We start from the raw sequence: 12,281 nt of genomic DNA, 5'->3' as shown, positions 1-12,281 counted from the left end.
TTCTACAAGATAATTCAAGTTTTATTTATAACCGTACAATCAACTGACAGGGCAAACATGTGAAAAGAAATGTATGAGTAAATCTAGTAAACTCAGTATTGAGCTTGATCCAAACAAAGATACAATTTAATTATTTACCTTTACTCTCTCCATACTTCCTTTAAAAAATAGAAGTGACAGAAGAGTAAGACTTGCATCCACTGAAAGTTAATAAGTGGTGACACTCCTTCACATTCCACATTGATTCCTAAAAAAATGTATAGAAAAGTGGTAAGATTAATCCTGACATCCTTTTTCTGTTAGAACCTACAGCCAGGTGATTTCCATACATACAAACTATCAGTGGTGCATTCTGTGTCTTTGGATAAACAAACCCGTTATTCAGCTCCGAGTGATATGCTAACCCTAAGGGTACACCAATAAACCCTACCTCCCTACACCATTGGCAACAGTTGTCCTTGAGAGACCAGAGGCCCTATGGTATCCATTTCCAACCAATCGGTACAATTTATGCCAAAAGCTATGGCTTTGCCTCTTGTTCAGGACCAATTCTGCTATTTTTTTCAGTCTTTACAGGGGCTGAGCTATGAAACTCAGGGATGATAGTAGGTCTCTGAGCCAACTGTGAAAGGCTCTGCCTGAAAAGAGACTTAAGGAGCAATTTTGCCATTTTTGTCTTGCTGTATACCCTTCGACAACCAGCTTCTTGTACTGTAATTCTAAAGTCAGCCTGTCATGAAAAAAGGAGATGGTTCCAAAAAGCTCCAGGATTAGTTCAGACATACTCCTAGGAGGATTGGCCCTTTCTTGTATTCTCTATCCAACAGGTTTGGGAACATAATATAAGCTTTCAACTCTCCCTTACTATCCAGTCCCAGTGTTCTCTTTAAACCTCATCATATACCTTCAGTAATAACACCCCCACAAACGTTAACTGTAGAGAGCCCTTTAAAAGCGAGTCAGATGAAACTGCTTCTGATGCCTGAACCACCTATGAACTGTATAGGTCATTAGGAGTTAAGAAATGCCATCACCATCAAAATATAACTTCCCCTAAAAGCTTGGTTATACCAAAAACACCTGAACAATTTGAAACTGGAGCTTCTATGTGAGAACAAGGACATACATGAAGTCTTCCCTGTTCTAAATCTCACCAGAGTAAAGGACAGGCTTCTGATTACATACATGAAGGATGGGACCCCCTATTCAATCAGACAGACTTGAACAAACAACTCAAAACATACAGGGAAACTTTGGGCATTCAGTACAATTTCTTCCCTTTAAGGTGTCTCCCCCCTTGCTGATCACTTCTTGAAAAAAATCATAGTTTACATGCTTTTGTATAAACTAATATTTTGCAGTTCACAACCTTAAGATTCCTAAAAGTACTACACCTTTTGCTCATCTTCAAAGAAACATATAACAATAAGCATTGTCAACCACTGCAGAGCTCAAACTAATTAAAAAGCCCATTCCAACCCCCAGCATAGATCTTAAGGAGTAAATGGCTGCAGGTCGAGACACAAGTGCTGTGTTTATGAATGATTTAATCATGAGTATCAAATGCAAGTGTGTCCAGTTCCCTATTGACTTGGGTAAGGTCTAACATGAAGATTCGCAACTCAAATGAGCTTGGTAACCCAGTGACCCCAAGCCAGCAACCAGCTTGTGGTTTTTCTGGGGTCATCAAGCACTGGGATTAAGCCTGCTACTCATGCAAATAACCATACCTGAGGTACTGTGCCAGTGATATTTCATGTCCCTAAACATGGGGCCATAAAACTAACCATCCCAGGAAGATGGTTAATCCAGTCTCAGAAAGATCAGTAAACATGACAATAAACCCTACACAATGAAAAAAATTAATAAGTCATTAAACTGATAACACCAGGTAGTCCATAAGGCAGTGGTCCCCAACCTGCAGTTCATGGAACCATATTATGGAGCCCACAAGGGTTTATTAGAAAATTTTGAATTATTTGGGATTTTTTGTAAGAGTGAAATTAATGAAAATAAGTAATAATTTGATACAACTGTCGTGTACAGGACGTGGGTATTTACCCCAGACCAGGCCCAGAGAGAGAGAGCCACCCTTCTCACTGGGGTAAACACACATGTCCTGCCCAAGAGTAAATGTAAAAAGTATGTACACGTAAATGGTAACAGGTTGACGTGTAAAACTGCAAATAACTGTACAGTATGAGATTTTTTCTTCTTATGTAGATCCAAAGTTTTGGCGCCCTCCGTCTTTCCTCGAATTATGACGGCCATGGTTGTATAAAATATTTTTCACAACGTATTTTCGAGTCCCGACTTTAGTGATCGTGCTGTGTACTGACAAAATTTTTGTTTGTTATTCCCTTTAAAATGGCTAGCAAGCGTAAAAGTGAGTTCTCGTGTTGCTGAGAAGAAAAAGAGACACCCATTTTAGAGTTTCTATGTATTATTTTTGCCTTTTCGACTTACGACCTGGTCGACGGGATGGAACCCCGTCGTAAGTCGAGGAGAGACTGATAAATGTGGCCCAGAGCCTACAAAGGGTTGGGGACCATTGCCCTAAGATGTCTACTTTGGATCAGACACCTTACTTTTTGGGAGAATTTGGCTATTTAGTGGGTAAGCCAGTTTACAGAAAGTGACTTGTAATGGTACTTGACCAGATACTGCAAATTTTTAGGGTTCTGAACAAGAGGCAAAGCCATAACTTTACTGAGAAGTGTATAATTAAGGCCTCCTCTTTCTAATGGATAGCTGTTACACTAAATCCCCACATTTTGGGCTGGTGGTGGATATGATTGGTGTATCCTTTTGGTTTATACAGTACTGTTTATCACCCCAGGCTGAATGATTGGGAATTGTCCAAGGATACAGAATGCCCTTATTAGGAGCCTGTACTAGGAGAAGCAGCCTGGTGAAGGGTATAACCCCCAAAAAATCCCCAAGACAGTAACTATATTAAGCAGCCTATAAATTACTTTTACAAATCTGTACAAACAGCCAGTAGTAATCAGACACACAAGTTGTTTTACAAAAATTTTAATGAAAAAAATTTGTATCTAAATAATCATGGACATGGTAAACACTGAACTATTTATCATCATCACAATTTTCTCCTTTCAAATGAAGAAACACTTGAAAAAATGTCAAGAACAATTTGGGAAGAAATTGTGTTTTTCTGTCTATGGACGGAGAGGTGGCATACCTAATCGAGCCCTAAGGGCATTAGCTTCTGCAATCTCCAAATCTTCCCTACTCATCCCCATCATGTTATCTCGTTTACTGCGTCCACTACGATGATGCTTTTCTTTGCGATCTCCACGATCACGGTCCCTTTCTCGGTGATCTCTGTTTCTTTCTTTGCCATGATCTCTCTCTGCACGCTCTCCATGACGATGGTCACGTTCCTTTTCTCCTCCACGACCTCGATCTCGATGGTGGTGAAGATGATGACCTAAAAATAATTTTGTAAATACCATCACATAGAAAATGTATAAACATTGGAATCAAGTTAGCAAAAGGTACAGTCATCATCATCATCATCATATACAGTAATACCCCGCTGTATAGTGCTGTTTCATTATAGTGTTCTAGCTTCCTTTTTGGAGCACCAGGGAAAAAAAACAATAAACAAAAGTAGTCAAAAGACACGAGTCCAAACACTCACAACATGCATAGAGCAGCCCTCTTTGTTTTTACGCACTCTAATTAGTCCAAAATATTGACTATAATTCTGAAAAATTAAATAGTGTACCACCACATTGACATAGAGGTAGAAAGGGGTGACCTACTAGCTGTGGAATACTAAAAATCAGGGAATGAGCAACTGTCCAGCTACCAATCTTTATTGTATGAAAAGGTTTTGATTCAAGAAAAAATATGAAGAAAATAAAGAAGTTTATGAAGGATAAGAGTAGAGAATAACAGTAGAGAAAGGGAGATGACCTAAAGTGAGGTGGAAAAGCATAAAAAAAGATATATTTTGGGCATGGATGCACATGAAGAATACCAGCTGGAAAACAAGAGATGGCCAATTGAATATTGGTAACATACACAATGTAATACTAACCAGGGGATCGCGATCTAGATCGGTGGCGCTTTTCTCTTGACCTGCTGCGATGTCTCTTTCTCTCCCTTTCCATGCCTCTCTCACGTTCCATTCCCCTATCTCGTTCCATAGCTCTTTCTCTTTCCATCCCTCTGTCTCTTTCCATTCTTTCCATCCCTCTGTCTCTTTCCATTCTTTCCATCCCTCTGTCTCTATCCATTCTTTCCATTCCTCTGTCTCTTTCCATTCTTTCCATCCCCCTCTCTCTATCCATTCTATCTCTATCCATCCCTCTTTCTCTTTCTATTCCTCTATCTCGCTCCATTCCTCTATCACGTTCTATTCTGTCCATTCCTCTATCTCTTTCCATGCCTCGATCTCTCTCCCGTGAACGACTTCTACTGCGATGCCTGTAATAAAAAAGAAAACAGATGGCAATATATTAATACCAACACAACGAGGTTATGAACACTAATACAAGTATCTGCAACCTAAAGGCTTTATCTCTGTTTAAACCTTAAATCAACATGAGTCAGTCAACACCTTTTCAAGTCCATTAATAACAAAACCTACACAAATACCATTATCATGATATAAACCCAACCTCTTTTCTCTTTCTCTGTCATTTCTCATATCCCTCTGGGGAGAACGTCTTGAAGGAGAGTGGCCTCTTCCGTGGCGGTCATCCCTGCTAAGAAAAAAAATATATTTTTCAATGAAAGTGTAATACAACATCTAATATAAGGTAATTTTAATATAATTAATAACATTCTTCATAGGATTGTACAGATAAAACTCCTATTTCAATACTGTAAGATAAATAATATTCTAAACATATAACAATAGCTTCACAAAATGGAGAATTGATTATGAAATCATTTTCTTCTGGAACCTTTATTGCATATGAACTATGAGGTAATACCAGTACTTATCGCTTAAAGGTCAATCCATCTTGATTCAGTATAGACAAATGCCTTTGAACTATGTGAACTTTATATAAAATTTTAAGAAATGTGGTTCATTCATGTAACAGATTACAACTATGAGTCATTCACTTTTTCCTGTGAGTGGAAAACTGACTCAGAAAATACACAATGTTTCTGTAACATCAGTGCTCAATAATCTCTTTCTTCTTTGTCTAAGGGGAATAAACCTTGGGCTTTTAACTGTCTATTTTTATACAGGAGCTCCTCCCCGACTTACGACGGGGTTAGGGACCCAAATCCAGGTTGTAAGTCGGAAATGCTTAAATAATACATAGAAAATCTAAAATGGGTGTCTCTTTTTCTTCTCAGTACCACAAAACTCTCACTTTTAAGCTTGCCAGCCATTTTAAGGTGAATTACAAACGAAAATTTCTGTGTACTGACTTTGGGACTCGAAAATACATAATTTTACCAAATTTTTGGTACGACTGCGGCAGGTCGTAAGTGCGGGTGGTCGTAAGTCGAGTAGGTTGTAAGTCGGGGAGGAGCTGTATATTCAACCCACCTAGAGAATGACAGCTGGCCACAAAAAGACCAAAACAACCTTCTGGTCATAGTAGGTAGTTTTTATATACAGGTAACCCCCGAGATACGATGGGGTTACCATCCTGAAAACCCATCGCTAGGTGAAATATTGTAAATATGGAGCATTATAACATGGGGTTCAATGGGATACATTCCCAGCCAGTCCCCAAACACACATGTATCACCGACAAAAAATTTCCTACACTACTACTATCAGTACAAAATAATTAAACAACACTCACCATATCATATTGGATAAGCCTGGTCATCATCACATGTCCCCTTCAAGGCTAAGGGGACTCTTGTAGGTGGAGTGGAGAAGTCACTCTGACTCCCACACAGCCTCTGTTAAGTCTTATGCTGCTTAACAATGTCAAGATTCACGGTTGTCTTGGATGCCTTGGCCTTAATCCCAGACATTTTCAAAGTTACACTGCTCACTTCACAGTCACAAAAACAGAGCAAAAGCACTTGTCACAAAAACAGAGCGAACGATGATAACAAAAACAATGATAGCTGACAGTGCTCACATTTTCAAAACAACAGTCAGTCACAAAAACACAGAAAATATCACTTCAGTCACCATAACACAGTTCAATCTAAATGTTAGTGCTGTCCTCTCATTATATAAGAAAAAAAATGATGATAGGTACAATGTACGATGTTGGCCGATAATTGTGGAACCATGCGATGGCGGGTTTACTAGCAGGTTTGCAATTGACAAAGAACCAGACACAGGGCTGTAATGCATGGGTTGGCCATGTGGCGGCGTGTGGGTAGACTCACAAGTGAAGGTAGAGGGAGCTGTGTGGTGCATAGGGTTAAATATTGTTTCCTTATAAAATGTTACTGCCTTGATGTAGAAAAAATATAACTTGCATTGCTGGAATTCTTGCAAGACGGCGATCAATTTGAGTAAAAACAACCCATGGTTTGCACTAGAGAAAAAAATTCTGACCAAGGGATATCAATGGCTATTCGATGGATATCTTTAAAGCAAGTTGTTTTGATCGTATAGACTCTATAGAGCAAGATAGTGTTAATTTATAACCGTCGTTAAAGTGAAATATTGTATATCGGGATACAGTATCTCAGGGTTACCTGTATACATTTGATTGTTATACAGAATAAATGCCATATGTACCTTTTTAAACGCATGTGTTCAGAGTATTCAACTTTAGAAATGAACACGAGCCGAGAAGCATATGAGACTGATATCTACATCAAACAGAAGAATGTGGTAAATGCACACAATTACCTAGGTGCTGTCCGCATTGGTTCAACTGGGTCATTCCTTGGCCTTGGTGGTGGAAGAAGCTCCTCCTCATCACTCTCACTTTCCAGGTCATCCAGATCATCGTCCAACAGGGACACCCGACCCTCAAGTTCATTGTTAGCTTCATGAACCCATCTGCATTAAAGAATATTGGTTAAATAAATCATATTCTAAGGTTCAAAATGTGATGCCTAATTTATATATGTATGATACTCATATACTGAACAATCATGGTAACATTACAATACACATCTTTGTTACAATTCATACTCTACTTAAATTCATTCATGAATAACACTAATTAAATTTATATATGCATGATTCCCAATAGAGAAATGCCTTTAGCACTGATAAGCTCCTATGCACACCCATATAAGCTATAAGTTCTTAAACTTTGACTGTTCACTTTATTATATGACTTAAATATTATATACAGATACAATAATTACTGTATGTACTTACATCAACAGTTTAGAGGACCCAAAAAGTCTTAGAAAATCCTTAAAAACTTACCTTTTTTGAACTCTGGGTAGAATTATATCACAGGAACGCTCGTCTCGCAGTAAACTATCAATAAATTCATCCATGTGAGCAAGTTGATACTGGCCAGAACGATCCATAAGACGTAGTTTTCTATAGTCATTGAGTAGGGGTTCAAGGTACTTGTAGCAATCTAAAGAACCATACACCAACCTCAGATAAAATGCTCCCAACCCACGAACATACCTGACAAAAAAAATATAACATTATCAACTCTGGAGTAAGACTGTATCCACTTCTTGAGTTTGTATTATCCTGATATACTCTGTCATCTGTTAGTGGTTCTAAGATGTCGGGTATCTATTTGTACATCACCTTTGTCTTTAAAACTATACAATAACAACAAAAATATCTACAGTGACACAGAAAGTACTCCTTCAATTTTCTAGATAATTTTTTCAAAATTGCTAAATACTGTACTGCACTGTACCCACCTTTAGGGCTATACAGTACAGTATTGTACTGTATATGCAAATCCCCTTTTCAGAGAATAACAGTGTATACCATAGGCTGCAGCTCTTCTCATCCCTTAAACCAATCTACAGTAGGTACAGTATTATCAATGGTTATATCAAATGTTCAATTTTACTTCCTACAAGACTTTTGATAAATTTATAGCTACTGTACTGTATTATTTAACGGGTAGATCATAACTGTAATTTTACTATGAAACAAATCAAAGCAAGATTGACAAGTTTACACAAAATGTAAAAAAAAAAAAAAAAGCATACTTAAACTCATCTTGTTTGATAAATTCAATGATAATGTCCTTCTCAGGTTGAATTTGCAGCATCTTCAGCACAAGACAGAGGAAGGGTGTTGGCTTGATGTTGCCACCATATACTCCACCAATACATCTCAAAGCCATCGCCTTGTCCACTAGTAATTCCGCTGAAATGAAAATTACAAATTTTCAGATATGAAAAATGCCAACTTATAAAGAAGTGTGTTCTTTAATTGTTACATTTTGGGGCACTTCCAATAGTCAGTTGGCAAATAAATAAATCAGAGATCAGTGAGAACTAAAATGTATAAAAGAAATATTTGTTCCTTACCATAAGAACTTCATGTACCCACCTCGGGAATTGTAATTTATGCATTTCTATCAAAACAGGCAAAACAAATTAACCAAACTCAACTATCTTACCAAACCTTAGTTAACTTTAACATAACATACTTTAAGATTATTACCGTATGTAATACTGTACAGTATTGTATTAGGTAAATTAGGTTAGCTTGGCTGGTTCACATCTACAGCATAACAACAGCCCAGGTATAAACAGAGCTATGGTGTCATAAATGCTGTTATATAATTTATCGTAAAAAAAAAATAGCAGCTAAACTAACCTTCCTAAACTTGAACTTCACCTAAATGTAGACTAATATTTGCATTTTAACTGTTGCCAGTTTGTTAGAATATTTTGATTTCATTTTACTCAATATTTGATGCTTAATGCAATGGACAGTCTTTTAATTTTGTGGAAATGCTAACAAATTTGTTTTTTCAACTTCCAAGTTGAAAATCATGAAGTAAAAAAAAAATTATGTTTTTGTACATTATACGATCGTTTTTCATTGAAAAGCAACAAATACTGTATTGTGGAAACTGAAACCAAAATTGTGGAATTGATTAATACCCAAAAGAAAATTTTGTTATGGAAGTTAGTTCTTGTCAGCGAGGAAAGTTATTGAACTCTCGATCATTCTCCGCACCAGCCACTATGTGACTTCAGGTGTGACAACACGTTCGACTGTTTAGGTTAGGTTATGATTAAGAAGGTTAGGTTAGGTTAAGTCATAGTAAGGTAAAAAAATAAAAACGCCCTATTTAGCCAGGGGGCTTTACCCCCCGGATCCCCAATGAACGAACAAGAGCGACGTTGAGTGTCACCATAACATCAAATTGGGACTTAGAAAAATTTGTGATTATTACAACAAATAAATCGCGAATTTCGCGTTTATTTTTGTAATGCCTCACTAAATTCAAGTATATTCCTTCATTTCTCGAAGATATCTATTAAACGGTATGAGAAATAAATCATAAAAAGGTGATGGGTGGTTAACGAAAAATGACCGTACAGTACAGTACAGTACAGTGCAATATGGCTCAGATTGAACATGTCGTCTGTAAAAAAACGGACGACACGCAGTGACTGCAGATTTATGTTAATGTCTTACGTGAATTTACTTTCTCGGTTAAAATCCATTTGCAACGGAAGTGGTATTAGAAAAGGTTGTTTCTATTGACAAGATATGGTTAATATTTAGCAGTTGCCACCACCTAACTGAATATTGAGGTTTTTAGGGGATACAAGTGAATTCGGCCCATTTCGGTAATCTTGGCCTCACATAGGATGGGCCGATGTCAACAATGGTATTAACCGTCAGGCTTTTTGAGGCTTTTTTTATTAAAACTTTATTTGAGGCACATGGATCTAAAATTATATACATACAGGTACACCACTGGTTATCCGGGAACTGATGGTCCGGCACCTCCTTTAGTCATGACAAAATTATGAGAGGACACTTAACTTCCCTCCCTCCCTCCCTCCCTCCCTCCCAGGCTGGGTGAAGGTAGATTTAGGTTTAAAGTTGTTATCTTATAAAATGCCACAGACTAAACTTAGCACAGAGTACCAGGAATTCAGAGCACGCAATCGATAGAACTATTATGAGGGGGGCTAAATTCAAAGCGAGTGATTTCCGATAAAAGCATCAAAAACCATCAGAAAACAATTTTTTTTATCAAATTCTTCGGTAGCTGTAATCTGCAATCTTACCAAATATATACTCAAGATATAACTACAGAATGGGAAACACAAAATGGTGAATATTCGATCTTGCACCGGTATTTCTCTCGCTGTTATTAATATGTTTTTTTGCAATTTTTACACAATTGTAAGACCTTTTTCTTTTGTGATATTTCTGCCGGATATTAAGGATAACTGAGATATTAATTTTTCAATATTACTGTATTAGATTTGGTCAGTCACAAGTGTCGCCATTTGTTGTTTAAATCTCACAGAGAAGGTCTGACCACCCATCACGCAATGCTCCTTACCCTCGTGTTGGCTTCTTAAGCAGGTTAAAGCATCTTAATTTGCACTCCCTCGAGAGACGTAGAGTGAGGGGCGACATGATCGAGGTGTACAAATGGAAGTCAGGGCTAAACAAAGGGGACATTACAAAGGTACTCAACTTTCCAACCAGGAGCAAACTCGTAACAATGGTTTTAAATTAGACAAATTTAGATTTAGGCGCGAAATAGGTAAACATTGGTTTGGAAATAGAGTAGTGGACGACAGGAACAAGTTACCAAATATCATCACTAACTCGAATACACTGGATAGCTTCAAACATAGGTTGGTTGGATTTATGAGCAATAGGGGCTGGGTGTAAATGGGACTGCCCAGTATGGGCCAATAGGCCCGCTACAGTTTCCTCCATTCTTATGTTCTTATGTCTTAGCCAATGAACAGTGCGTCGGGAGCGGAGATTTGATTTTTCAGTATCAGAATAACCAGATATGGCTGAACAGGTGGGAAGAGCTGTGCCGACATTATGATAGAGATTATTTTATGTAAATTGCAGTTTCATCTGAAAAATAATGTTAGGTTAGGTTAGGTTTGGGTTTGCTGGTTTGTTGCTTTTTATTTGTGATTTACTAAAAAAATACATTTTCTTTAAGATTTATTGGTAGGGTAGGGGGGGAGGAAACTAAAAAAAACTATTGATTTCCTGCTGAAATGAATATCAAATTCGTTCTAAACTCATCAAATAACAATGGAAAACATATTTTTAATATCCAAACAAAGACCGGTGCATTAATGAAAATTGACCCACAAAATTGCTCTAACTGTGTTGTGGCTGAAACTGTAAGGATAATGTATAGGTCTAACCCGCTAGGGCTGCAATGTGCCGATGCAGCCATATCATCTCACGTCCAGTGTCTCAAATTTCACCATATCAAAGTAAGTTCTTTCTGTTTAATATACCGGAGAAGTTAAGTAATAGGTAGGTTTGTTTGGTTTGGTTGGTTAGGTCTGTTCTTCATACCCAATAATGTAAAGTAGCGTTTATTTAAAAAATATAAATTTTTAACATATTTCCACAAACTACAACAGTGTCCACTTCAATTTAACACTGAAAATCAGACGTTTTGTAATAGTTTTCAATCTATTTGGCTCGCGGGTTAGTCCTATATAATTACCAACTGTAATAAACCCGAAATGCCAAGACATCAAGTTACCTCGACCTCTCAAGCTAAGTTGGAGAACCTAATTTTTTACGAGGGTCACAATTTCCTAACTCACCTGATAAGGCAAAACATTCTTCCTTCCAATACCTGGAGTCGTATATTCTGGTTCTTATAATTTTCTCCACTAAATACTGAGGATTAGTGCCATGAATTGACTGAGCATCCTTCACCGTGCGGTTCGCCATGTTTACCAACACTACACTGACCGACGCGCTGGTTCAACACACTGACCGAGGCGCTGACTGACTCTACCACTCAACCCATTACCCGAACCACAACTTTCCTTAACTCGTAATTAAATTAGTTTAATTCAAATTGAATAATGAGTGTTGGACTATATTTAAAAGTGGATGCATTCTAGATTATAAATAAAAACGGTACTCGCTGGAATAAATATTAAAAAGAGAGAAAATCAGGTATTACATTGAGATGGTAAGAGGTAAATGGATAAGAGTAGGTATGTAACGTCTTATTTTTATTTATTCTGTGAAAAAGCCATCTAACCTTTATTCTGATATTTGTTCTTAATATTCTATCCTAACAATGAATCTAAACCAGTACTGTATAACAGCAGCCTGGAGATTTTACAGAGGGAGGATGTTTTTGAAGAATCAAAGTGATGTCAAATTAAGTTAAAGGGGAGAGACTTAC

General features: G+C 37.4%; 1 protein-coding gene across 2 annotated transcripts; it reads right to left on the bottom strand.

The window, feature by feature from the left end:
* Positions 1–3,020: 3,020 nt before the first annotated feature.
* Positions 3,021–11,885, bottom strand: LOC121869321 (pre-mRNA-splicing factor 38A-like). Of its 2 annotated transcripts, none has more exons than XM_042370609.1 (7): positions 11,686–11,885; positions 8,104–8,263; positions 7,346–7,558; positions 6,815–6,967; positions 4,650–4,733; positions 4,067–4,455; positions 3,021–3,451 (listed from the first exon to the last, which is right to left on the bottom strand). In XM_042370609.1, exons 1-7 carry the CDS (start codon positions 11,813–11,815, stop codon positions 3,180–3,182), a joined length of 1,401 nt encoding a protein of 466 aa, XP_042226543.1. In that variant the 5' UTR covers positions 11,816–11,885; the 3' UTR covers positions 3,021–3,179. The 2 variants fall into 2 exon arrangements, with proteins under 2 accessions (XP_042226543.1, XP_042226542.1); XM_042370608.1 differs by having other exon boundaries at positions 4,650–4,736; positions 11,686–11,883.
* Positions 11,886–12,281: the final 396 nt, after the last annotated feature.

The sequence above is a fragment of the Homarus americanus genome, unplaced genomic scaffold (assembly GCF_018991925.1).
Source record: "Homarus americanus isolate GMGI-L3 unplaced genomic scaffold, GMGI_Hamer_2.0 scaffold36734, whole genome shotgun sequence".
In the NCBI taxonomy this organism is placed as follows: Eukaryota; Metazoa; Arthropoda; class Malacostraca; order Decapoda; family Nephropidae; genus Homarus; species Homarus americanus.
This window is presented reverse-complemented; position numbering and strand designations above follow the sequence as displayed.